The 27,154-nt window shown below is 46.4% G+C and overlaps 2 protein-coding genes across 10 annotated transcripts in view; one reads left to right on the top strand and one right to left on the bottom strand.

Moving 5' to 3' along the window:
• The window catches only part of Hcn4 (hyperpolarization activated cyclic nucleotide gated potassium channel 4), a 41,257-nt gene extending 38,083 nt beyond the window's left edge, over window positions 1-3,174 (top strand). The window contains exon 8 of the mRNA XM_036193115.1: window positions 102-3,174. Within this exon, the coding sequence (XP_036049008.1) occupies window positions 102-1,555 (1,454 nt within the window). The 3' untranslated portion in view covers window positions 1,556-3,174. The remainder of the gene's footprint in view (window positions 1-101) is intronic.
• Window positions 3,175-16,066: 12,892 nt separating this feature from the next.
• Window positions 16,067-27,154, bottom strand: part of Neo1 (neogenin 1) — a 170,454-nt gene continuing 159,366 nt past the window's right edge. For 6 of the 9 annotated variants that reach the window (XM_036194313.1, XM_036194311.1, XM_036194312.1 and 3 more), the window contains 4 exons: window positions 25,300-25,458; window positions 21,548-21,811; window positions 19,332-19,468; window positions 16,067-18,565 (listed from right to left, as the gene is read on the bottom strand). In XM_036194313.1, coding sequence (XP_036050206.1) covers window positions 18,482-18,565; window positions 19,332-19,468; window positions 21,548-21,811; window positions 25,300-25,458 — 644 coding nt within the window. In that variant the 3' untranslated portion in view covers window positions 16,067-18,481. Of the gene's footprint in view, window positions 18,566-19,331; window positions 19,469-19,548; window positions 19,640-21,547; window positions 21,812-25,299; window positions 25,459-27,154 lie in introns of those variants that run through there. The other 3 variants (XM_036194316.1, XM_036194314.1, XM_036194315.1) reach the window with 2 other exon arrangements.

Below are 27,154 nucleotides of genomic sequence, written 5' to 3' on the forward strand. Positions count from 1 at the left end.
GGAGGGCAGGGAGGCAAGTACGCACCTACTCCGCATCCCTCCACCCCCCCCCCCCCCGACTCTGGCGTGGCCTGAGTGTCTGCTCTTGTTCTATGGCTCAGGCAAGAAGAACTCCATCCTCCTCCACAAGGTGCAGCACGACCTCAACTCAGGTGTTTTCAACTACCAGGAGAACGAGATCATCCAGCAGATCGTGCGGCATGACCGAGAGATGGCTCACTGTGCGCACCGAGTCCAGGCTGCTGCCTCAGCCACCCCAACCCCCACGCCTGTCATATGGACCCCGCTGATCCAGGCACCGCTGCAGGCTGCTGCTGCTACTACATCGGTGGCCATAGCCCTCACACACCACCCTCGCCTGCCTGCCGCCATCTTCCGGCCCCCTCCGGGACCTGGATTGGGCAACCTTGGGGCTGGACAGACACCAAGGCACCCGAGGAGGCTGCAGTCCCTGATCCCTTCGGCGCTGGGCTCTGCTTCGCCAGCCAGCAGCCCATCACAGGTGGACACGCCATCGTCATCTTCTTTCCACATCCAACAGCTGGCTGGATTCTCTGCACCTCCTGGATTGAGCCCTCTCTTGCCCTCCTCCAGCTCTTCCCCACCTCCAGGGGCCTGCGGTTCCCCACCAGCCCCCACACCATCCACCTCCGCAGCTGCTGCCACCACAGCTGGGTTCGGCCACTTTCACAAGGCGCTAGGTGGCTCCCTGTCATCCTCTGACTCCCCGCTGCTCACCCCACTGCAGCCAGGCACTCGTTCCCCACAGGCTGCCCAGCTGCCACCCCCACTGCCTGGGGCCCGAGGAGGCCTGGGACTCTTGGAGCACTTCTTGCCGCCGCCGCCCTCCTCTAGGTCACCATCGTCCAGCCCTGGGCAGCTGGGCCAGCCTCCTGGAGAGTTGTCCCCAGGTCTGGCAGCTGGTCCAAGTACACCAGAGACACCCCCACGGCCTGAACGGCCATCCTTCATGGCAGGGGCCTCTGGGGGTGCTTCTCCTGTAGCCTTTACCCCCCGAGGAGGCCTCAGCCCTCCGGGCCACAGCCCGGGCCCCCCAAGAACTTTCCCAAGTGCCCCACCCCGGGCCTCTGGCTCCCATGGTTCCCTGCTCTTGCCACCTGCATCCAGCCCTCCGCCTCCCCAGGTTCCCCAGCGCAGGGGCACGCCCCCCCTCACCCCTGGCCGCCTCACACAGGACCTGAAGCTCATCTCAGCCTCTCAGCCAGCCCTCCCCCAGGATGGGGCACAGACTCTCCGCCGGGCCTCCCCTCACTCCTCAGGGGAGTCAGTGGCTGCCTTCTCACTCTTCCCCAGAGCTGGGGGTGGCAGCGGGAGCAGTGGGGGCCTTGGGCCTCCTGGGAGGCCCTATGGTGCCATCCCAGGCCAACATGTCACTTTGCCTCGGAAGACATCCTCAGGTTCTTTGCCGCCCCCACTTTCTTTGTTTGGGGCAAGAGCCGCCTCTTCTGGAGGGCCCCCTCTGACTGCTGCACCCCAGAGGGAACCTGGGGCTCGGTCTGAGCTAGTGCCCTCCAAACTGCCGTCTAATCTATGAGCTGGGCCCTCCCTCCCTCTTCTTCCACTCTTCCCTCCTTCCTTCAGGTTTAACTGTGATTAGGAAATATACCAATAACAATAATAACCATTTAAAAACTACCCCCAGAAAAACAAAAAGACAGCAGACAATAACCAGGTATTCTTAGAGCTATAGATTTTTGGTCACTTGCTTTTATAGACTATTTTAATACTCAAGCACTAGAAGGGAGGGGGAGGGAGGGAGGGAGGGAGGGGGCAAGCAGCAAGGCCCAAAGGCAACAGCCAAAGGAAGGCAGGCAGGGTCTCTGAGGGGCAGGAAGGCAGGGGTGGGGTGACCCATGTTCAGGGTCCTAGCACAGACCTGTCATTGTATTGTTCTTTAGAAGAAGAGCTCCTCAGTCCCTTGGCTGTGAACTTGGAGCCCACTCTGCTGGGGGCTGCCCTAGGGTGTGTTCCCAGGAGCCTCCTGCGTCTGAGTCCCTGGGACACACAGGGCCCTTGAGGGCCTTGCATTTTTTTTTTCTACTGTAAACGTAGCAAGATATGTATATGAATATGTATATGTATGTAAGATGTGTCTATGTATAGCTATGTAGTGCTCTATAGAGCTGTGTAGATATCAGCTCCCACGTACGCACATGCGTATGCAGTCTACTTTAACCCCATGTTGCCAGGACACCCAGATCACCTTACATCAGCAATCTGCTGTGGCCTGCAGGCTGGGCACTGCAGGCTCTGTGGGACATTCTCTCTCCCAGTCCTCAGGGAGAGGACCCCTGGAACCATGCAGCAGACCCTCTTTCCCCATCTCTGGGCTGCAACCCAGTTCCAATCCAACCTCTAGTCCTATGGAAGGGGAAGACCCCAGGCTGAGCCTTTCACTTCCCAGGGTCTCAAGCACACCTGACACCTCTGTGGCCCTCAGTTTCTCCAGCTGTACAATGAGAGGTGAGGGGAACTTCCATTTATTGAGGCTGTTCTGTGCCACGCACTGGTTACACATACCCACAGACTGTGAGGTGGATACTTGGATTTTTCCCATTTCACAGGTGAGGAGACTGAGGTCACTTTTCCAGAATCACATAGCCAGGAGTGGCAGAGCTGGGCTGAGCTGAGATCAACACTTCCCTAAGGCTAAAGTCTGTTCTTCGCGCAGCAGAAAACTGTTTCGTGGAGCCCTAATGTTTAGTCCCTATGCAAAGCACAGAAGGAAGAGATGGAAGCCTGGTGGCAGTCAGGCTTCAGTTCAAATCCCAGCTCTGCCACTTCTTAGCTGTGTGGCCTTGGGCAAGTTATCTGACCTTTCTGTTCCCTCATAAGAACAACTATGGAACTGCCTCTCAATAACCAGTGAGAACCAGATAAGAAAAAGGCATGAGATGCCCAGCCTAGTGCCTGGCACACAGCATAGTAGGTGCTCAATAAATCATGTTTCTTCACCCCTCCTCATAAAACTTAGCCCATTGCTCCAGAACTATGGCGAGAGCCCAGGGAGCTTTAGCTGAGAGCTCTAAGACTTAAAATCTCAGGACTCAGGAGGTGGCTGGGCCTCCGTCACGGCCCGAGGAAGGTGCATGGCCAGTGGCGGGCTTGAGCCAGGCCTTGAGATGTGGGAAGAGTGGGAGAGAGTAAGTAAAGGAGGAGGAGGAGGAGGAGGAGGAGGAGGAGGAGGAGGAGGAGGAGGGAATGCATGGGGGGAGGGTACTGAAGTGATGTGGAGTTGTGGAGCTGGGCTCTAGGGGAAAATATACAGTCGGGGGACCAGAGGAGGACCTTGGATCACAGGTCAAGTTGGTGTGTGTGCTTGGCTGTGAAGGCAGCAAGCAGCCAGAGCCGATTCCAGAGACATGAAAGCATCCCTGATGTCTCCGGAGGCTTCATCAACTTCTCCAGCAGGACCCTATCTATGGGTCTAAGCAGGTAGGGCTTTATGCCCCCCTAGTGAAGAGGGCTGATTCTACCAGGCCCGTGGTCCCCATGCAGTGGCCAGAATGGTGATGAACAGGTTTGTCCCTGAGCTGCCCTGGGATGCCCCAGGGAACCCCTCTGTTGATGGCCTAAAGGGAGTGGAATGCAATAATTCCCGAGAGAAGGGATGAAGGGCCTAGGGCCCTAGGAAATTGGTAGAAGCCCTAGTCTACACAGGGACAAGAAGAGCCTCCCCAGACCCAGGCAGTCCTCAGACCTGAGTTCTGTACCCTGCCTTCAAGGAAGGCAGCTCAGGGAGCCAACAGGACTCCACCCAAACCTGTAGTCCATCCCAGAGCCATGGGAGATGAAATGGAGGGCCTGGGGTATGAGGAATGAGGAGTCCCTTGTCATCAGGCCTGGCCTAGCCACTCTTCTCCACCGACACATGCATTTTATAAACGCTCTGACCCACTGGCCAACTCCTTGGTGACTATGGAGAGGTCCAGTCCAGTCAGCAGGGTCTTCCACCCCCCAACCTCTACAAGCAATTTTCAAATCTTCCACTTTTAAAAACAGAAAACGGTTAAACACACCGTCTTGTATATTTTATTTAAATAAAAAAAATTCCAGCAAGTGCTGACTTATTTTGGGGTCAGAGATGGGGGTGGTAAGGTTCACAGGGAAACCTGGAGTCTCCAGAGAGGGTATGGCGGGTGGTGAGACACTGCCCCTTGAGCACCTATGGACACACATGTGGGAGCCTGCCCCCCACCAGAAGCATGGAGTTGAGTTGTATGCAGAACAGTGCATGGAACACGAGGCCTGACTATAGACAGGTGTGCAACCTTCGGTGGTCCTGGAGGAGGGTAAGAGAGTTTATCCCCAATGCCACTAGTTTAGGGGGAAGGCAAAGGTGGGGACCCTGATGCAAGTCCTCTTCCCTGCCTCTGAAGGGGTCCCATAGTCGCTGTGAAGGAGGAGAAGGCTAGTACATAGACACGTGAACTCCACCTGGCTAGATGCTGAACAGGGGCCATGGCCACTTGCTGCAAACAGGCAGGCCCTCAGGAGAGGGAGGGCGGCCATGGGCAGGAGGTGACCAGTTGTGGGGAGGGCAGCATAGGCAGTGAATGGAGTACAGGGGTGGGGCTCCAGCACCCCAAGGGCAGACCTAGAGCTTAGAGGTGGTAGGTATGGCACCAACTTCTACCTCACACTCTACCTTTCTACCTAATATTTGGCTGCAGAGAGTACCACAGGCCCTTGGACCATGGTAGTTATGGCAGGTGTCTGGGGTTGGAAGAGCAGTTTTCAGGTTCCTGGCTGCTGGGGGAATACCATCCTGTCTGCCTAAGGAGGAGGAAATCCTCTGGAAAGAACAGGGAACCTGGCCAGTTGTTCCCCATCACTGCTTGCCTAGGCTGTTTCCGTGGTGACAGGCCTGGGAGTCCTGTTGCTAAGCAGACAGCTCAGCAGGCCCAGCGTCCCCATGACAACTGCCCCCTGTGGCCAGGTGGCAGTGCTTCCTCCAGGGACCCCACTGGCATGGCATAGGCGGGGCTAAATTCACTAGTAACCTGACTATTTTGTTCCTAGACTTCACAAGGGCAATTAGTAGGTTCCTACTGTGTACTAAGCCTTGTGTGTTTCCTGTTGTCTCAATCATTCTCCCACCAACTCTGAAGTCAGAAGGAGCCTCAGTGACAGTGAGCCACAGGAAAGGGGTGGGAGGCTCAGAGCTGGTATTTAGCAGAAGCCCATCAGCCAGAGTGGAGGGAGCTGGGTGCATCCTCAGCCAGGAGACTCAGGCCTTGGCCATGTACACTGGGTGCTCAGCAGAGGCAAGAGGGAAGGTGCCCTGGCCCTGGGTGCAGGTGATAATATAGAGTGATGGTCTGTATAGAATTAAAAACCCACAGTGAGAATGGGGGTTGATTTGTTTTCCTTGTTACCATGGACTAACAATTCTAAAGTCAAGGAAACACTCCTTCCTCCCCACATCTGGAGATCCACCTCTCCCACAGCAGCAGCCTCGCCAGACAGCTGCTTTTCTTCTGGCTATCAGAAAGGTAAGAAGGCCCAAGACTCTTACCAAGACGCTTCTTGGGCCTCAGTGGCACTAAACTAGATCAAAGTGTGTGAGTGTGTGTGTGTGTGGGGTGTGTGTGTGTGTGTGTGTGTGTGTGTGTGTGTGTGTTTCTGAGAATCAAACCCAGGGCCTTGTACATATCAGGCAAGTGCTGTACCACTGAGCTACATTCCCTGTGTTTTGTTTCTGGAGACAGGTCTTGCTAAGTCACTCAGGGTAGCCTTGAACTCAGTCTGTAGCCCAAGCAAGCCTTGAACTGATGATCCTCCTGCCTCAGCTTCCTTTTGAATAGCTAAGATGATAGATTTGTATCAGGCCTGGTTCAAAAGAAAATTTGGACAGACTTAGAATCCTCCCTGGAAGCCATGTCTCATCCCAGGCACTATACCTTGCACTCCTCAGCAGAACTGCCTAAGGGTGGCCTCAACTCTGCCCTCACTTCCTACCCTGGGGGTTACTCTTCCCACTCCAGAAACGTGGCTTCCATTTCTCCTCCCCGGGAAAGGCTCTGAACCAGTCCTCTAGGTCTGCACAGGAGAATCCAGGGCTGATGGTCATGCCTGGTCTTGCTGTTCACCTCAACGTCAGACCCCACTGGTCAGGTTCTCTCCAGATTCGGGGTCCCCATTCTTTCCTTCTCAGCTCAGACTCAGCTGTAATGGGTCCTTGTCTTCCCCAAGGTTGGTGCTGCTGGGGCCTCTGATCTTGGCTCCCTATCTTGTCACTCCATGTACCCTTCTAGGGTGACCTCACCCTGCCCAGGGCTTTCTCCCTTTGCAGGCAGAAGCCTCCCACACTTCATTTCAACCCAGGCTCCCCATTCCCTGAGCCTCGGCTGGGACTTCTTCATATTCTTCTGATGGACCAGGGCTCTTCTGTCCTCTGCTCTTCAGAGCTCTCAGTGAAGCTCAGAGATTGCTCCTGCTGCCCTCTGCCCCTGCTGACTCCTGCCCTGTTGACCCTTGCCCCTGGTAACTTTGCTTCTTCAATTCTTTCTCTTGAAGGTGGATATTTCAGATAGGCAGAAGACACATTCCATGTGAAGACAGTAACAATACTAGCCATTTACTAATCATCTGGTTTAAGAAACAGAACATAAAGAACACCTTTGAAGGCATCTTCTCTGTGGCCATCTGTGGCCCTGCTTCCCCAGGCAAAACCACTTCTCTGAAGTCTTCCACCCCCTTTTACTACAGAAATAAGGTCTCTGTATAATATACTTGGCTGAATACCACAGTTGAGGAGAATTTAGAAGGAGCTGCTTGGTGGGGTGAAGGACTTTGTTGATAATTGTTCAGAACTTCTGTATGTAATAGAGATCTGTGTGAGTTCGTTAGTTTTAAATTTCTCTACAATATTGATCTCTAGGGCTGGGGATGCCGCTCATTTGGTAGAGTACTTGCCTAGCATGTAATAAAGCCCTGGGTTCAATCCCCAGCACTGCATAAAACCAGGTGTGGTGGTAGGTACATGCCTGTAACAGGAGATGGAGGTAAGAGGATCAGGTCAAAACTAGCCTCAGTTACATAACCAGTTGAAGGCTGGCCTGGACAACATAAGCCCGTTACAACAAGAGGTGTCATATTATTGCTTGTAATGGGGTAGGTCAGGTTCCCTTTATCTCTGTATTCTACTGAATATATCTATAGCTGTTAACATTTGTTACACAAATGATACCATGCTAGACATGCTGTTCTGTATTCTCACTTTGGGATGCTGTGGATGTAGAGAACCCGTAGTCTCCTCTTTCCCTGCACAGGACTCCAGTCTGGAGATGGGAAAGGCTGTTCTAGTTCTCACCCTTGCAGACACTGTTACAAGAGCTCCTGATCAAGGCTCCTGTGGAAGCTCATCCCCAGGCTCCATAGCCAGTAGTGGAATGGCTGAGTCACGGGCAAATTAATCTTCTCTTTATGAGATAAAGCCAACCTGTTTTAAGTAGTTCAAACAATTTACACTCCCACCTGCAGGGTATGAGTTATTCTTGCTCCACATTCTTGCCAATAACTGGAGTCATCAGGCTTCTTACTTTTCCCAGTCTAGTGCTATTAATTGTGTTTTAATGAGCAAATCCCTAAGTACTAGTAAGGTTGGGTCTTTGTTCATATATTAATTTGCCATTTATGCTTCTGCTTCTGAGAAATATGAATTTATATGTTTTGCTCCATTTCTATTGCCATTTGTCTTTTTGTTGATTTATAGGACTTTTTTACACACATCTAGGAAAACAGAAAAAATGCTTTATTAACTATGTGTCACAAACATCTTCTTCCTGGGTATGGTTGGTATGAATGCTCTCCCTCCCTCCATCTCCCTCCTTTCCCTCCTCTCTCTCTCCCTCCATCTGTTTTGATGTCAATACATACATTTCAAACGCTAGAAAGTTCCTTAGCCCCTTATTTGCTTAAGAAACTGCTCATACTCAGATATCATATGTTATTCATTCACTTCCTTTCATATCCCACTGTCACAGGGCCACAACACAACTACAAAAGAGGTTGTATATGTAGAGTGGGGATACCTAGACTATTTGCCAGGTTGTCAGTTTATTTATATTGTGGTGATAAAACACCCTGACTTTAGCAAAGAGGAGAAAGGGCTTGTTTGCCTTACAATTCCAGGTTACAGTCCACTGTTACCGGGACGCCACACCCACAGTCAAGAGCGGAGGGAACAAACACTCAGATCCTGACTTACTGCTTACCTTCCGCTTGTTTTCTCCTTTCATACTGTTCAGGACTCCCTGCTTAGGGAATGCTGCCACTCACAACAGGCTGCATCTTCCTACATTGTCAAGGCAATCCCCCACAGACATGAGCACAGAGCAACCCGAGCTGTATAATTTTCCATTAAGACTCTTCCCGGGTGATTCTGGGTTGTCTGCGCAAGTTGATAGTTAAAGCAAACTAGCATACCAGCCATTAACATCCTGGCCAGTTCTTTCAAGATGGTTTTTATAGTTGTCTTCATCAAGGTTTTTACATTTCATTGGATTTGTTCCTAGCTTCTCATATTTTTGTTACTATTGCTAATTTTAATCTGTTTCTTCCTGAGGTATAATTCATAAGCAGCAAAATTCACCAGTTTTAAGTGTCTAGTTCCATGAGGTCTTCTAACCACCTCAGACAATTAGGATATAGAATGTTTCCATGCTTCCTTCCCACTCCCTTCAATTTCTTCCTCCTACTTGGTTCCCAGCAGCCTGTTATTGTCTCCCTGAAGTTTTGCTGCTTCTGAAATTTCATGTAAGTGGACTCATGGAGCACACCGTCTATGCCTGCCTGATCCTTCATCTAGTCCAATGCTTCTGAGCTCTGCCGGGGGATGCCGCGCTGTACACCCTTGTATGACTTGGTCATGATTTGCTTATTCATTCAACAATCAGTGAACAACTGGACTGTTTTTCCATTTTTGGCTTTATTAAGAATAAAGCTTCTACGAATATTTGTGTTTGAGTCATATGAATGTGGATTTTTAAAATACTTAAGTTGACAAACACAAATTACATGTATTTATCATACACAACATGATGCTCTGAAATATGTACTTAGTGAAACGGCTATATTGAGCTAATTAACATGTATTACCTCACATTTTGTGGTGAGAACACTTAAAATTTATTCTTTTAGTGATTTTGAGATGAATATAAGTTTTCATTGATTATAAATACCTAGTAGTGGCTCTCCCAAGCCATATGATTAGTATCTTTGTAATTTTATAGGAAATTGCCAGGCTGTTTTCCAAAGTGGAAGGACTCTTGTATATCCATTAGCAATTACACAAGCATCTTAGTCCCTTCATAGCCTTACACTTGCAATTGCAAACTGCAATGTCACCGTTCTAGAGGTATGGAATGTTAACTCTTTTTAATTTGCATCTCCTCAAGTACTAGAGATACTGTGCATCTTTTTAGGTATCTACTTTCCGCCCATATATGTTCTTCAGTAAAATCACTATTCAAGTTTTTACATGGTTGTTTCTAGTAAGCCTTATTATTGAAGTATAACTAAAATATTCAACATATAAATACTTGATAAAATACTTTGAGTTTGTGGCTTACCTTTTTATTTTTTTATGTCTGCCAAAGGTTGAGCTTTTTTCAAAATGTATTTTTAAAAAATTGTTTCTTTGGTATTTCATATCATGCACCCCAATCCCACTCATTTCCCAGTCCCTCCATATCTGCCCCTCACCTCTATAGTGTCCCCCTCAAAAGAAAATTTTTTAAAAAGTTAATTAAAAACAAACCAAACCAAAACCTCACTTTGATCCTTTGTCTTTCCTGCCTCTCCAATACCTCTTCTTCTGTCTTAGTGGCACTGGGAGCTGCAGTGTGTCACAAAATACACCCTTTGGTCCACTCAGCGTTACTTGCAAATGTTCATTGCAATGAGTCGCTGGTCTGGTTCAAGGCCTCTCTCTGGCTTCTGGTACACCATCAGTGCTGAACTCTCACCGAGACTCCTCTGATATCCTTCACGAACTCCAGCAGGTCATAGATGGGGTAGATGTGTGGGCCAACTCAAAGACCTGGCTGTGGGTCTAGGTGGTAGACGGGTCCAAGCCTCTAGGAGTGCCCCATCAGGCAAAGAGCAGAGCCAGTCCTTCTACTCCCATGCCCTGGAGACCAGCTTGCCCACACCCAGTGTGAGAGGTAGGACCATCTCTCCTGACTGTGGGGCCAGCTCTTGTGCTGCAATGGCCAGTGAGAGGCAGGGCCAGCTCTCCCAGGACCAGTGAAGAGAGGTGCCACTCAGCACAGCCCTCACATTCTTTGCTGATGTCCAACTTGCCAATTCTTTGAAAATGATTTGTGTTTTCTGATTAGATAACAAAAATGGCACAGTAGAAAATATCTGTAGCACAGAAAAGTCAGAAACAGATGAGATGATTTTAAAAAAGCAAGACACGGAGAAAACAAATAGGAAAATGCCAGATGTAACTCTTACTGTATCAGCTGTATCAGTAAATGCATTACATGTAAATACACTAAACACTCAAATTAAAAACAAAACACTTGCAGAAGGGATTAACACCCATGATCTAGCTTTATACTGTCTATAAGAGACATATGTTATCTTCAAATATACCACTATGTTGAAAATTAAAGAGTATGAAAGATATACCAGGTAAACAATGGCCAAAAGAAGACCACAGTGTTATTCTAATACTGAGGCACACTTTTAAGACAAAATTATTGGCAAAGACAAAGGACATTTTATAAAGAGAAAAGGATTAATCAATAAAAAAGTAACATTGATAAAAACACATACCCCTCAAATGCATGAAGTAAATCTGAAAGAAGCAGACAAGTCAACAGTAATAACTGACAACTAGTACTCCACTTCCAGTACTGGACAGAGCAGGTACACTGGAGATTATCAAAGCCAGCTATGGTGCTACACACCTGTATCCCAATACCCGCGAGACAAAGGCAGGGGCATCAAAAGTTGAAGGACAGCCTGGACTACAGGAGAGCCTGTCTTCAAGGAACCAAATAGTAAGTAGACGACCTGGACAACTTAGACCAAGTGTACCTAATGGATGCCTTTGAAGGCTTCCTCCAACAGCACTGACATGCATATGGAACACTCTCCAAGACGGACCATGTGTTAGAACACAGGTCCTGATAAATTTAAGAGATGAAATCAAATCATAAAGTATATTCTCTGATCACAAAAGAATCTCTCTCTCTCTCTCTCTCTCTCTCTCTCTCTCTCTCTCTCTCTCTCTCTCTCTCTCTCTCTCTCTAACACACACACACACACACACACACACACACACACACACACACACACAGGTAGACACTCTGCTGAACATAGGGTGTAAAAACAACGGTAAGAGAGAAAGGTTTCCATCTCCCTTCCTTAGAATTATCCCCTACTCTCTTTAGAAAAGTCACTTAAAAACATTTTTGTTCTAATTTATCTAGTTACCTGGGTTTTTTTTTTTTTGTTTTCTTTTCAGATCTGGTCCAAAACAGTACTGAAAGAAACTGTTCCTTTCTTGAGTGGATTTGCACCATTCTGTTAACTTGTTCCATGACTCCCCAGGCCTCCAGTCAGGGCTGGAAAAGCCATCCTTCACAGATCATTGCTCAGGTCTCAGCATTTTCTATTGTGAAGTATCTGTGCCCTTCTCCAGGCTGGGAACAATTCAGCAACAGACTGTCCACCTCATGCAGCATCCTGTGTGCTCGGCGGCACTGTAGGCTGAAGGAATATCTGGAAACAGTGTATAATCCCTAGTTTTGGGTGAGAAAAACCTGTTCTGACTGGCCCCAAATACTCCTTTCTTCATATCACATGCCCACTCTATGTTCTCCTTGTCTTCAGCTTCAGCCAGTTTTCCTTCTGTGTTAGTTTAGAATGTTCAGAGTTTCTTTTACCCACCATCTCCCAGGTAACTCCATCTATGGGAGCCTGCTCTATCTTTTTGTCTTCAAGAATCCCAGCTCTCCTTTCCTCTTTCAGAAAGCTAGACATTACTAAGAATTCTTGTGTGTCTGTGTGTGCACTGTTGTGAGTACGGGAACTTCAGGCCTGAGTTCTCACCTTCCACCTTCTTACATAGGGTCTCTGTTGTTTGCTGCTGTGTATGCCAGGCTAGCTGCACCATGAGTTTTCAGGGAATCCCTTGTCTCTATCTCACATCTCTCTCTCTACCTATTTCTGCCTGTCTCTATCTCATAGAAGGACTGCAATTACAAATATGTGCTACCCTGCCTAGCTCTATGTGGGTTCTGGGGATTTGAACTTGGGTCCCCATGCTTACACAGCAGGTACTTTACTCATGGAGACATCTCCTCATCCCAAGACCTGTTTTTGAGATTATGAAAGGTACTTACTTTATCCTTAACTTACTAGGCTGACCCCTACCCAACCTGCAACATCTGATTTGCCACATCTTGACTAGGCCATCTTATGTCCTTGAGTATTTCAGAAACACTCCATGGGTGGATAAAACCAGTTTACTCTCTCCAACAGAGGTGCCCAGCCAGATCTGTGCACCTGCCTCAGCCGCCTCTGTACTGGCCTGCTTTGAGCTCCAGCAACAGGAGTCTGAGCATAGGCCTGACACAGCATGCCTAGGAGTTGCCCTCTTTCATGCATCCACATGAAGTGGGAAGCTCTGCAGCACCTCTACCTGCCTGTCTCCCGCATTTAGGTTCTCTTCTGACGTCTCAGACTCAGCACAGGCATGCTTCTTCTGCAGAGTTTTCCAAGTAAGAACTGAGCTTTGTCAAGTCCAATCAGTACTGGGTCATGATGCATTAGCTCTGACTTCAGGTCTTATCCTTCTCACAGGGGAAACTCATTTAGTAAAAACCTACAGTCATTAGGCACCGAGGTGAAGAATCCAAACACACAGTCTTTCCTTAAGGTCATTATGTATTAGAAGAAATAATCAACAACAAAAGGATTGGAGGCTTGTTAAAGACGAACATCCATCTACTGGCAGAGAGAGCCAGTGGTGAGGTGGGGTGGTGGTGGTAGAAATAAGAAATAGTGCAGAGGCCACACACAAGATTTATTATGCACAGGCAGTCTGCTCTGTTGCCAGGTCAAGTAGGAAAAGGGATGGGAAGAGGACCAGGTGGGCGACACCTCACTGTTCTGCAGGTGACTACAGCATATTGAGCAAGGGAGACAGAATGGAGTTAGAAGATACTGGCCTGCTGTAGAGGGTCATCACCAGATTGCTTAACAGACAAGGAAGTGTCACTCTGGGGGACATTTGAGAGGTAGGGCTGACAGAACTGGCTGAGCAATGAGCTGAAGTGTGGTGTAGAGAGCTTAAAGTGGTTTCCACATTCCCACCTGTGAGAGGGCGGAGGTGTTCAGAGGGTGCAAGCTCCTAGCAACCAGTTGACAGGAGCTCTGTTCCAGGGCCCTGAGAATCTGTGCAATAGTCCAGGACCTTTTAGGACCTGAACACTGCTGGCTAGGGTCCAACTGTTCTGACCACAGGTCTTGAGCCTCCCCTTGATACCATGAACTTCTTAGCTTCACTCTGAAGCTCTTGCTTCCAGACAGCCCATTTCATTTATGGGTCACCCACACCATGCCAAGCTTTTAATGCTTGACCCCTTGCTGTCTAGAGGCTCTAATCACAGTTTGGGCAGTGCCTTGTGCCCAGAGCATGGCCACTTAAGACTTGGGAGTTGGAAGAGACCTATTTCATACAAGGTCAAACAGCATTAGGGTATACCATAGATCCTCTACTCGAAAATGTTCTTCCAGATGCCTCAAGCCCTTTTTCTCTTGATTTCTCCTTAGGAGCACCATCCCCAATCTTCTTAAAGGTATAACTTCCCAGGCCCATCCCACCCATATTTAAGAAAATTTCAAGTTATTCTTTCTCTATAATGGAGCAACTACTCAGCTCTATATCTTTCATTTCCCAATTGAAAGTTGTATAAACGACACCTTAACACAAACGTTATTCCCTGGGCTTAAGATTTTTTAAAAAGTTATGTGCACTGGTATTTTGCCTGCATGTCTATCTGTATGAGGGTGTTGGGTACCCTTGAACTGGAGTTACAGACAGCTGTGAGCTCCCATATGGGTGCTGGGAATTGAATCTGGGTCCTCTGGAAAAGCAGCAAGTGCTCTTAACTGCTGAGCCATCTCTCTAGCCTCTAATGATAGATTTAAATAGCATTTCATCCCAATATTATATAGCACAAAGGGTTTAAAGTATTATTTTCTGCCTTTGTTGATTTTCACTGTCAACTTGACATGGCCTCAAGTCATCCGAGATGAAAGCTGCTAGATCTGATTGGCCAGTGGGCAGTTCATGGGAGACTGTCGTATTGATACAGGAAGGCCCAGCTAACTGCGCGTTGGCACTGTCCCTCCTGAACAGTAAACAAAACTAGCTGAGTCTAAGCTGGCCTGTGAGCCAGCTAGCAAACAGCATCTTTCATATTTCTTTACTTTGGAGGTGGAGTTCCTTGCTTGAAGATAACACTGTGGAATAGCAAGCAGGCCTGCTCAGACTTCTCTTGTGATGGACTGTGACTAGGAATTGTAAGCCCAATAAACCCTTTCCTCCTCTAAGTTGCTCTTGGTCGGTGTTTTTATTATAGCAGCAGAATGAAACTAGAGCATCTCCCTTCAATTAATATCTCATACTTCTTCCCCCAGTACCCCAGTATTTCTTTTCACCAAGGTCATAAGTACTGCACTTCTTGTTGGGATCTTTTGTGTAGTCAGGGGTGGCTTCTTGGCTCACAGCTTGTCTACATGGCCATAGCCAACCATTCGGTGGCTTATTTGATACTCTCTCGTCTTTCCAGCTGGTGCTTCCTATCCCTGGCAGGAAGGTTGCCAAAACGGTGAGTAGATGACTGATGGGGATCAGGGAAGCCCTTCCTTCCTTTTTTTTTTTTTTTTTTTTTCTTCAGAGCTTGTCCATGCTGTTCAACTTGGAGCCAATCTTGTGATCTTGTGAGCAACCTCATTTTACTTCTCAGAACAGTCAGTTGTTGTGGCACCAGCATTATTTCTTAGGACTCTGCAAGGTAGACAGCTTATCTTTCAAGGGCACTCCAGGACTCCAAAGGGGCCACGGTGCTTAAGTGGGAGGGTCCAAGGACCACAGCACTAAGGACCTACTGTGGTCCCTGCAAGACAGGGAGGGGCTTTGGGAGAAACCTTTCAGCAGGCCCCAGACCTTATCTTTAGAGCTGTTTGTTCACTCATCCAAGAGACAGGCATCTGTTGTTGTTAGAGGCTGAATCTAGCCTGAGGCAGTCAGAAAGCAGTGAGAAATTCTTGTCTGTATTGAGACCACATGCCTGCAGAAAGACTCACAGAGCCATCACTGGAAAATGTGCCAAGAGTGCCATCTAGGGATGCAGAGGGGATAGCTCAGGTGATGGATGTGTCTGGAAAGGATGCTTGTGGAGGAGGCATGCAATTTCACAAGCGGCTTTCTCATGCCGGCATAGCAGTGCATCTGGTACCTGCTTGACTGTCTGGACCAGAGGTGAGGGCAGACAAGCATTCTTGGAACTCTGGGGGCTCAGACTTTATCCTGAGGCCAGTCCAGCACCACTAATGGGGGTAGTGGGCACTATCTAGGTTTCCAAGTACAGGCTGGTAGCGGAGCAGATGGACACAGGGGCAGAGGGACACTTTAACAGATGGCAGGGGGCCTGTGGCTGCTGAGGCCATCACTATTCCAGGCCTGGAACACTGAGGGATCTTACACAGGGAATGCAGCCCCTCCAGCATAGGAATGGCAGCTCAGCTGGTGCTGCATACCTCAGGGTGGCTTGGCTGCCATTTGTCATTCCTCAGGCTTCCCAAGTCCCTCAGGGCAGCAACAGTGGGAAGGTGACAGGAACAAGACACATCTTTGGGGCTGGCAGTTAGACTTCTTGGATCACTTGCTACCCCTCCCCAGATCGCCGTTCCAACTCTTGTCTTTACAGCAGTGAGAACCACGGGGAGGTTACTGGAGGCTGGGAACAAGAGCCCCCAAAGTAGTTTGGAGGGAAAGAACTTTTTGACCAGACCACAGTTTGATTGGATTAAAAAAGTGTATTGGATTTCCAATACTAAATAAAAACATGAAATTGTTTTTAAAAAGCCATAGAATTTTACAGCATCAACTACAGAAACGGCCAAACAAGTGTGTACAGAACCAAGTCCCAGCAGTCCTCCGGGCCCCTCGAGCAGATAGCACGCCAACAGACACGTTTGTTCCACCCCTCCCGAAGGAAACTGCTGAGCCACAGATCAACTATGACATAAGACACACATGGTTTAGTTTCCAGAATCACGGAAAATATAAGACATGTATTAAATTGTGAAATGGTGTAATACAGAATAGCTTTGCATTTTATGAATTTAAAAAAATCCCCCAACTTTTAAGTTACTTTTTTAAAAAATATGTCCCTCCCCCACCCCACTGCAATTCTGTGGCAGTATCCAGGTACCAAGGCCCTGAGGTAACAGAAGTGTTGGGGTTAATGGGAAGGAATGTCCTAAACCTCTAAAGGCTAGACAGTTTCTGAGGACTCTAGCCTCCAGGTGGCCAGAATGCTCTGGCTGCTTTCTGTAGGACAGCCAAAGCACACTGATGTCCCGGAACCCTTCCTGGTGCCCTCCTGTGAACAGCTAGAAAAGCAGCAGGGGTTAGGTCATTGCACCCCACCCCCCCCCCCAGATCATACAAAGAGTTCACCTTGTTGAAAAGTGAAAAGGGTAAAATAACCCATGCTCAAAGGGCAGGTAGGCTAGGGTAGCCACTGGTGGTCTGAGTAATCTCACTGGCAATAAAACCCAAGCCTGATTTACTTTCTATACTGTCTCCCAGGGATTTGTTGGGGAAGATGCCTGAGGGTTAGTCTTATACTTTTCATTATATATTAACATTAAAAAAACAAAAACAAATAGACACCCCAGCTTTTTACCTCTTTAAAAAAAAAGACAACTCTGCAAAGCAAAGGCTTCTGTGTGTGGCTGAGCCCTCAGCACACCTAGAATCCTCCACTGCCTCATTCTAACTGGGGTTTGGCTAAGTTGCTGGGATAGGGGAGGCAACTGCTTCCACTGACCCTCTCCACTATCTCTGTCCTCTGATCCTTGCAGAATTATGTTCAGAAACATGTGGGGAAGCCTCATGGGCACCACACCATCCAGCCTCATCCTGGTTGATGCTTTTCGGGGGAGCCTCTGCCATGCAGAAATGAGGGCTGCCTGGCTGAGGACTGGCACCCGAGAAGCAGGAGTCCTCTTTGGAATAAAAACCAATTTCCTTCCTTAGCTTCTAACTTTCCAAAGAGAACCACCACCAGCAGCACAAGGGTCTCCTCCCTGTGCTTTCAGCTTCTCAGAGCAGTCAGGCTCTGGCTCTACTTGGCATCACTCAAGCAGTTCAAAACATCACTGGGGGCCTCAGTGCGGACACTCCAAAAAGGACATGACCAAGACACCAGGGCAGCTAAATCACCAAAACCATCTATTGTGCAAAAATTGATCCAAACAAACTCCAGTTGCTATGTAGTGACACTGAGATGGACATGCCAGGAAAGGACACTAAAGATGCTGCTTCCATTCTCTGCAGGCTTCTGGAACAAAGTACAATGACAGAAACATTCACAGGACCTCAGTAGCCCCTCCATTTCCTAGTCCCAATACCCAACCCCACCCCAATACTGAATCTGCACAGAAAGCAATGAACAAGTCTTTTCAATGTTACATTTCATTCAAATAGATCTGTAATCTCACAGTGATGAGAGGAGAAAGTCAGGCTTTTAATAATTACAATAAAAAAATAATAAAAAAGCTTACAAACAGCAATGCAATGTCCCCACCCCCCTCAAAGTGATGGATTAACAGCTGGCAGAGGATGCAATGTCTCAGAATTAAAAAAATAAAAACAAACCCCCAAACAAGCCAACCCCTGTCAATGGTGTCAAACAACCACACTGTCAATGACTTTCCATAAGTAACTGGAACCAGCAGTCAAATGTCAACTGCTTGTGGAGAACATCATGGACTTCCTTGGCTTCGAATAGTGTTTTCTTGAAGGTAAAATAAAATAGGACACAAAATTGTACATAAATGCCAATGTCTACACTCCATAAACGTGATGCAGTTGCAGCACGAAGACACAGCCACTGACCACAAAGTGAAAGGCAGGTTGCACTTCTTGCCTCTTCCCCGGACACAAAATTTTGGCCCATGGTGCCCAGTCCTGCAGACTATCAGCAGGCAAAGGGAAGCTGCCTCAATAAAATCATCATCCAGGCTGACCAGGAGAAGGCAGGTGACTGTGCCTGGAGCCAGCCCCATGTGTGGAGGCACTGGCTGGTCTGCTGGCTCCTATTCTCAAGTGCTGTCCTCTCGTACTCTGTACAATTCCTTGTTTTCAAGGTTAAGTTCGAAGACTTCTAGACTCAGGTTTGGAGTCATGTCCAGGTGAAGGTCATCAAGCTGTTGTGATGGCATTTAGGTCCTTCATTAGTCCTTCCAGGTGGGCCATCTCTTTGGTCAGCTCATCTGGTTCATAGCTCTACAGAAAGGAGAACACCATTACTGGGAATGATTCGAAGAGCTGTCCAGAAAGGACAGCCCAGAGTACTAAGTGGTCCTGCCAAAACTGCCCTGGGAAGCTGGCCTACTGAACTAGGCTGGCTCAGAAGTCAGAAGCAGGAGGATATACTCAAGGCCATTAAGCAAGACAGCATTTCTTGACAATTCACAATGCTTTTCTCCCCACATACACACACTTGTCAACCCACAATGACCTCATAAGGCAGAGGCATTATTGCCTGTCTCTTCTAGATTTCTGCCAGACCAATACAGTTTGGGTACCCTACAGCTCTGGGCTTAAGTATTCTCTTTAGAGAACCCCATATCTAGAAATGCAGATGTGTTTATTGGGATTTGAAAACAATCTTAGGTACTTCCTCTTGCAGTGTTCTCTTCAATAATAAAGGCACAGAGTGGAGCTCAGGGGTGAAAGAACATGCATGGTTCACAATAAGAAGAAGGGACCAAGCAGAAGGAAGAGAACTGAAAGATGTGCATGAGCAACTGCAATGGGATGATAAGGTACTTTAAGACCTATCCGAATAGGTATGAAATCAAACCAAACCCATAGCACATTCCCACAGATGTAGAGATGATCCAAGGACACCTGCCCAATGAGTGATTAAATTTGCTTTACACCTATGGGTAGCAAAGACCTGAGTCCACAAAAAAAGTACAGTCAGCCAATAGCATGCAAGCAGTCTCCTTGGGACACCCTGGCAAAGCTGAGGGCCCCATGAACTTACACTCTCGGAGTCTTCCAGCATCCTGGTGGTCTCCTGCACTTCAGGGGCACTGGGAACAACCACTGGCACAGGAGGCCGGCTCCTTCCTAAGGTCCCGATGGAGGCCGTCTTCACTGAGTGAATGTGATGGTTCAGAGCTGAGGGTAAAGGGCATGGTCAGGTTGTCTTCACTGAGTGAATGTGATGGTTCAGAGCTGAGGGTAAAGGGCATGGTCAGGTTGTCTTCACTGAGTGAGTGTGATGGTTCAGACCTCAGGGTAAAGGGCATGGTCAGGTTGTCTTCACTGAGTGAGTGTGATGGTTCAGAGCTGAGGGTAAAGGGCATGGTCAGGTTGTGGCTAAGGCTGCACCCCCTAGACCTCAGAAGTCTGAATGCTGTTTCGATGTGAAGGAAACATACTGGCACAGACAGGGATCCTGCTCTGAAAAGTAACTGGAGCACGATGGAAGGAAGAAGGCAACAGGGCATCCAGGAGGCCAGAGAAAACATCTTACCACCTTTAGAAAACTAACATCCTCACCCAGTGGTTTTCAAAGTCTGGTGACCCACAGACTCTTCACAGAATGCCTGGGAGTCAAATCCATTCATTATGCCACTCAGGGTAACATTTGCCTTTTTATTGTTCTGTATTTTTTTTAAGGGTACACAGCAACATGGGCTAAACTGTTAGAGCCTTAGAAATGAAGGCAGTAGCAATAAACTGTGAACTCATCCAGGGGCATGCTCTTATATTTTAAAAGCCAGCTTATTACCCTTAATGAAGCAGTAAAAATTATTTGTTTTTATTAAATCTTAACTCTCAACTACATGCCTTTTAAACTCTGTGTGTAACCAAAAGCAAATGTTTCTGCTGTACACCACATATGGCACCATCTTCAAGAAGGGCACCATGATAGATTGATTGCAAGTTGAAGTTTTCTCATGTAACAACAAAACTTTTAATTCAAATATGACTGACAAATGGAAAGAAGTGAGCTATGAACTTAAGGAAAATGATGGATACTGCCAATGTTAAAAGTTTTTAGTGAAAATTACCATTTTGAAAACTTGTTTCTATCATCTGATTGGGAAAGCTTCCTATATACAACGAATGTGTGAATATTTGGAGGATTTTCTGAAGTACCTTCCAAATGTCCAATGTGTTGTTTTAGCATTATACATCCAAAGTTCAAGCTAGATGAAAACAACCCAGGAATGGAGTGTGGAGTCCACGGGTAGATAGAGATTGCACACTATAAACCAACCTTTAAGGAACTACAGCTTGTTGAGTTTCCCACTGTATCAAAAAATACCCAGACTGGGTTTGGTGGCATGTGTCTGAAATCCTGACACTGAGACAGGAGGATTAAGAATTCTAGACTAGTCTGAGCAATACAGAAGTCCTTTTGTTTTTCAAAAAAGAATGTCCATAAGTATCTGAAAGATTACAAAAGTACATTGCTGATGGCCAACTACGTTATCTGTGAGGGCAGGTTTTTAACAACACATTCCAGCAGACTGGACGCAGAAGCAGACATGAGGATTCAGCTGCCTTCCGTCAAATCAGACACTAACAATCTTAGAGAAACTGTAAGAAAATGACATTGGTTCTCCCCAAATGTGCTATTTATCTTTTAAATGACTTAAATACTGAAAAATGTCTTGTTTTTTAATTCCCAATGCTAATTACTGACATGCTCCATATGCAGAAAAGGGTCTTTTGTGTTCTCTGTAGCTTTTAAGATGAAGAGGCTTTGAGACTAAAAAAACTGAGAACCACAGACTTATTCAGAAACAAACTGCAATAAGCAATGGCCAGTCTGATGCTGAGCTATGAGGAATGGCAAATGAGCACTCCCTATCTTGAGACTCCTGGTTTTGAGCCCTGACCTCCCTGGCCCTTCTTTAGCCTACAGCATCATTTAGAATAAGATGACTTCAAGGGCCTACACAGACCACCTCTGTTGCCCAAATCTATGTCCCTGGATTTTAACACCAAGGATTCTACATGGAAAACAGTTCAAAAGTTCAGCTCTTGCTCACCAAAACAGTATGCTGTGGCTTGTACATATTCCCCCCCAAAATGGGGCAATGACACACAGCTTCTCTTAAGTTGCTAGGGACACCTTGGAGGATATTTGCTTTGTTCTTCTTAAAAAAAAGCCATGTGGAGAGAGACTTCTATCCCAACCCTGAGCCAAAGGGTCCCTTCCACTGTGTTGCTCTCCTCACTCACCTTGCTGGGACAGTAATGGTGTGCTTGGCAGTGCAGGATCATAGATAGGAGGTCCCGGGGGTGGGATTGCTGGCACAGCAAAGCTCTTCAGTGGGTGAGAAGGGCGAACGTGGGCTGTGGGAAGGCTTTGGCCTGAGTCTTCCTCTTGGGAGCTGGCCAAGTAAGAGGAGCTGGTAGCGCCTTCAGGATCCTGATGGTCAGTGCAGCATGTCTGAGATGAGGAGGCCGGCATGGTGTCCGTGCTGGGGGTATTTCGAACAGACTCTGCAGCAGGAAAGCATACATGTTAGCATTTTCGGCACTTCCAGGGATTCCCTCAACCTGTTCAACAGCACTTGAAGAAACTAGTGCTAGTCCAAAGACAGACACACGGATCAGGACTACTGACAAGGCTAGGAATGATGGATTAAGCTAAGAATTCTAAAACAATCTTGTTTCAACCAGCTGTTTCAGTTCTGTTTACTTACACACTTAGGTAGCTCTATGTTTGTAGATTTAAAGTACTTACTGTGGAGTTCAAGGCTCCTAAGACTATTAAATACAAATTTTCAAATTTCATTCATTGATTAATAGTCTTAGAAACTAGCCTTTCATGAACAACCATGTCTAGTAATAAAGACTGGATCATACCCAGCAGGAAGTGACTATACCAGAAAGGGTTTGGTGGTATCTGCAGGTGAGGCCAATGCTCAGGAACTGCATGGCCATCGCCAATGTGAATGGCTTTGGCACACAGCAATAAAGCTTCACAGTAGCCTAGAGGTCTGCACACAGTTGGAGATTTTGTCAAATGAATGGTATGTTTAGCCAAAGGAATAAGGGAGGGTGAGCCTGGAGAAGGAAATACTCAGGAAGAACAAGGCAATAATCTAAGAAGGGACAAAGAGGGGAGTGTCCTGAAGGCAGCAGAGTGGGGCAGGAAAAGTACCAGCTCTGGAGTCAGACAGTCCTATACTCTACTTTGGGAATATCAGATGAGTGAATTTGACAATGTCACTGAATTGCTGGGTCTTAGTTTCTTCATCTATAGAACATGGAGACAAACACATAAATCACTAAGTATTAAATGAGATGTATAAAAAGAGCTGAAACATAGTGCCTGAACAACAGAGAGGATCTTTTTGTAGACCACTGAGTGCTTATTCTATACTAAGTACTTTATATTTATTCCTCAGAGTAACTTGAGGGGTACTGGGAGGGTAAATAAACAGGTTACCCTCAGAAAGGCCCCAGAGAGCAGAGTTTGAATCCCTGTTTTGACTCCCAGGCTCAGGTTCTGAAGCTCTATATAGTTCTTGCCTTTCTGCACCTAATGCCACTTGTACCCCCCTGCAAAGCAGCAGCAGCAATGCCAGGAACTGAGGAAGGTTTTCATATAATGTGAACAGGACAGGCCACCATCTCACCCAGAAGAGAGGCAGGGAAACCAGCCCAGGCAACAGGCTGCAGCAGAAAGTCTGAAGGCCTTTTCTAACTTTTATGAGTTCTCAGCCTAAAGAACAACATATAAGACATCTGCAGCAATCTAACATACTCCCTTGCCTTTGTGAACAAGCAATCAATCTGTTTCCTTGGGCTCTCAGGAGACAGGACAGACCACCTCTTTAACTTAAAAGATTCTGGGTCCCAGAGATGAGGATGAATGCTGCCTTCCACCCCTACCCAAGTGGGCTGTACCAATCTTGCCAGGGTTAGACATTCTCATCCTCACTGTGGCTGGGGAGCTGCTGGTCACCATCTGTGACCTAGGCCCAGGTAGAAGCTGGTTAGGAAGGAAAGTAAGAGGCTGTGAGAGAGAATGGGTCTAAGTCCTGACCATATCACCAGGTAATAGACAAGATGATAGGCCAGCATTGTGTACAAAGGCCTAACTGTCTCAATTATCTTTAACAAAGAGACGGCAGGAAGGTGAGAAGGGAAAGCTCAGTTACTTGTATGAGTCAAAGCCCTAGCTACTCCACAGACTAGGGGGGCCATGTATACTCCAGAGGGCACCAGAACACTGCATTCTCTAAGGAGGATACCCCTCGACACTGTATAGTATTATTTGGACCTACTAAGACACAAAGCTCTAACTCAAATACCAGGCTCAGTAAAATTTCTGCTTTGGTGAGGAGTCTAATTCTTTACCTTTCAGAGTTGTTTAAAATACACAAAGATCACAACAGTCAAACAGAAAGTGCTCTCTTCATGGCAAATGTCCCTAGAGCAGGGACTAGTAGGCCGGGCTCCAGTTTTGCTCATTTCAAACCCAAGGCTATGAAAATAGCAGTTTAAGCTCTACTGACATAAAGTCTTGGGGACTCTAGAGAAAAGAACTTGATCACATCTAGATACTGTCTAATGAATCTATCATCATCCTCCCAGGTCACTGTCTGTCTCAGCATATACAGAGAGAACTTCACCAAGAGTAGAGTTCGTGGACAAGTGCTCGGTGGGAACTCTCAGTCTTCTCTATAACTCCCAGCCACTTCCAGTCCAGGACAAAGGAGAAGAGGGATAACTAGGCCAGGAGAGCTGGCCATACACTCATGCAGTTCCTTATGTGAGGATTGTGTGGGCCAGATTCCTTAGCCTTCAAAATGGTAAGTGTGGCTGGGCACAAAACTATCTTCCTCAGAGCAGGATTGGTTTGAAAAGTTGACTCTGGCACTTACTGTTCAATTGTGTCTAATGTAGATCTGAAATCCAGATTTGGAAAGAGATAGTAGGCAGGCCAAACTTAGGCATGGGTTCAAGCATCATCCATACCTAGTGTACAGCACTGGGAGCTATTAGCCAGTCCTGTAGATAGCCCTGAAAGCTCTGACCTGCATTTGCTACTCTGTGCCTATTACTAATGACTGATCAAAATCTGAGGACTGGGAGATGCTGGCAGTGGTGACTCAAACTTGTAAATACTGAGTGTTAAGGCTCTTTAAAAAATGGAGCTCACTAGAATTTTCCTCATTTCTCAGAACCACCAACATTTGGCTTTTACCAGTAATAACTACTAATAGGCAAATCTCAAATTACGAAAAATCGTAAGATGTTACTAAGATTTGTAGCTTAAAACTAGAAATTAATTTGTAGTCAATGAGCAGCAACATCTATATTCTTTTTGCTGTCTCCTCCTCATTTCCATTCTTTCTTCCTTAAAACTGTCTCATGAAGCTGTGTCTTCAGATTTCCAAATGAGGACATGTTTGTCTAGCAAAGCATTTAAGACACAGAAGACTATCATTCCACTTTCTTATATTTTAGAGATATGTGCCTTCCCCTCCCCCTCAATTTTTAGTCTACTGGGCAACCTAAGGTGGCTCTGCTGCTTTCTGGATGTTGTCCTTACTTTGGTTCCTGGGGCAGTAACCTGTACCTAAAGACTGTTCTACAGACATCCTAGAGTGACTGAGACTAAGGCAACCACTGGTTTCTAAAAGCCACTCTGAATACACTTCCCTCTCAAATTGTGGAATTAATTAAAAAAAACAACGAAGTTGCACAAAGGGACAAAGTGAAGGCAGAAGGCTTGTTGGAGGAAGAGAAGCTTATGCAGTCCTAGTCGCCTCTGCTTTTTACTAAGATGACACTTTGCACTGAGTACATAGGGAGAAAATACAGTTGACTTTACAGAAACAACTCAGAAACCATCATAGAAATGTTATGATAAACAAGTAACACTGAAAATTTCTATATAAGGCAAGTCCTTCCCCATTTCCACTTGCCAACTCTTGGAATGCTTGCAACATCTGGGCTTGATCCTCATCTCTCACCTGTGGAATTGGCCCTGTCTGAAAGGGACATGGATGTGCCAATGGGCCATGGGCTGCTTGGGTGGTAGAGATGACTGCGGGCTGGAGAAGCGAGGCTGCTGGAGTGGAAATGATGGTGAGGGTTATCGAGGGAATGGATGGGATGGGCACTAATCACAGCTGTGAATGAACACAAGACAGAGAGATGCTTAACATGCTTGCACAGACACATACAAAAGTCACCCTTTCCCACCTCCCATTTAACCGAATCTTTACTTTGGCTTTTTGGTGGCAGGTGGCTGGACAATCAGCCATCAATTTTATATTTGACTTAACAAATGAACATACTTCTAGGCATATTCTATATCTGTACATAATAAGAAAGTTGGGATATATTCTGTTAACAGTGGTAATTTTTCAAGGAACAGGGGTCAGGATTAAGGGAGTAGTTTTTTCTTTGCCTTATCTGCATTTCTGAATTCTTCTATTATAAACATGAATCACATAACTATTACAATATCTATTTGAGTATGTCATAAAATATAAGCCCACAAGCAAATAATGTTTCTATTATTTTTTTCTGTCCTGCTAAAATAACATTAGTACCTAACTCCTTTGAGCATATTCTCAATTCACTTTTGATTAATGGGTATTAATAAATAAATAGATCTTTAATCAACTTTAATATTTTAAAAGGAATATAAATAAATATTTTAACCATTATACCTCTATCTAGTAATAAAAGTATGAATTATAATTGTATGGCACCATTTATTACTACATTCAGCCTGGGGCTCAGCTGCACCCATTAGCATTGTAAGTTATAAATGGATATTCCTAGTTTCCCTTTTCTTTCTCTAAGGATTCAAGTTAGGTAAAGAACAGAAAATTCTGTATAGATTCCACATGTAACTTCCTATGAAGCCTCTTTAATGACGCTTCCTGATTACCCTGAGATATAAACAGGAAAAAACAATACACTTAGCATCAGGAAATACAATTTTCTTAGGTATTCCTTAGAGCAGCTGGAGAACGTTTATGATCAAGATAACTAGCTGTACACTGCCCAAACGGGCAAACATGCAGGTAGGGTAGACAAGAAACAGAGGGGTCCCCCCTCCCCTTTCCTAAGCAAGGTTTTCCTAGTAGACTGAATGAGCTCCTCTGTTGTGTGGGATCTCTACAGATCTTTGTGGGGCTATCACCTTGGAAAGAGAAACCCCAGACCATGAACTAGATGCATTTCTTCTGCAGTGGCTCTAGCAGGTCCATGGAAACAAATTACATCAGAAAAGTTGGCTGAGAAGGGTGACCATTAGTCTTAGATCAATATCTCCCCTGGGGCAAGAGAAGTAGTTTTCAAAGTTAGATGTATCAGAATCAACATTTTCCAAAATTCAAGCTAGGGTGAAGGAGTAAAATCAAGCTTGACTTAGGAGATGCAGTTTGAAAGCATTATAGGGGCAGATGGTGAAAGAAAATCAGAGTGGACTTTGTTTTCTCTTAAGAGCTATTTCAAGTGCTTCCACATACATAAATAAAAAAGTGCATGTGCTGATGCAGAATGAAGTCCGTTGAATCAGAACTTGATGGGTCTGTGTGGGGTGTGGATCTGATCTCATCCCGATGCCAGCAAGCCCATCTAGCTCTGCTCAGCCTTTTCAGACCTAGGTATGTGGATGCCAGGTGCATGGCTGCCAGGCGGGCTTCAAAAAGGATCTCTCAAAGCCCCAACTATATCCAGCATCTGACTGTAGATCCTTGAATGAAAGATTCTAACAACCATCTAATTGTTTGGACACAAATGACATAGTACTGTGTAGTCATACATATTCCTTCCTCACCGAACCAAAACCAACCAATCAATCACCCAAAA

Source organism: Onychomys torridus, chromosome 7 (assembly GCF_903995425.1).
Source record: "Onychomys torridus chromosome 7, mOncTor1.1, whole genome shotgun sequence".
Lineage (NCBI taxonomy): Eukaryota > Metazoa > Chordata > Mammalia > Rodentia > Cricetidae > Onychomys > Onychomys torridus.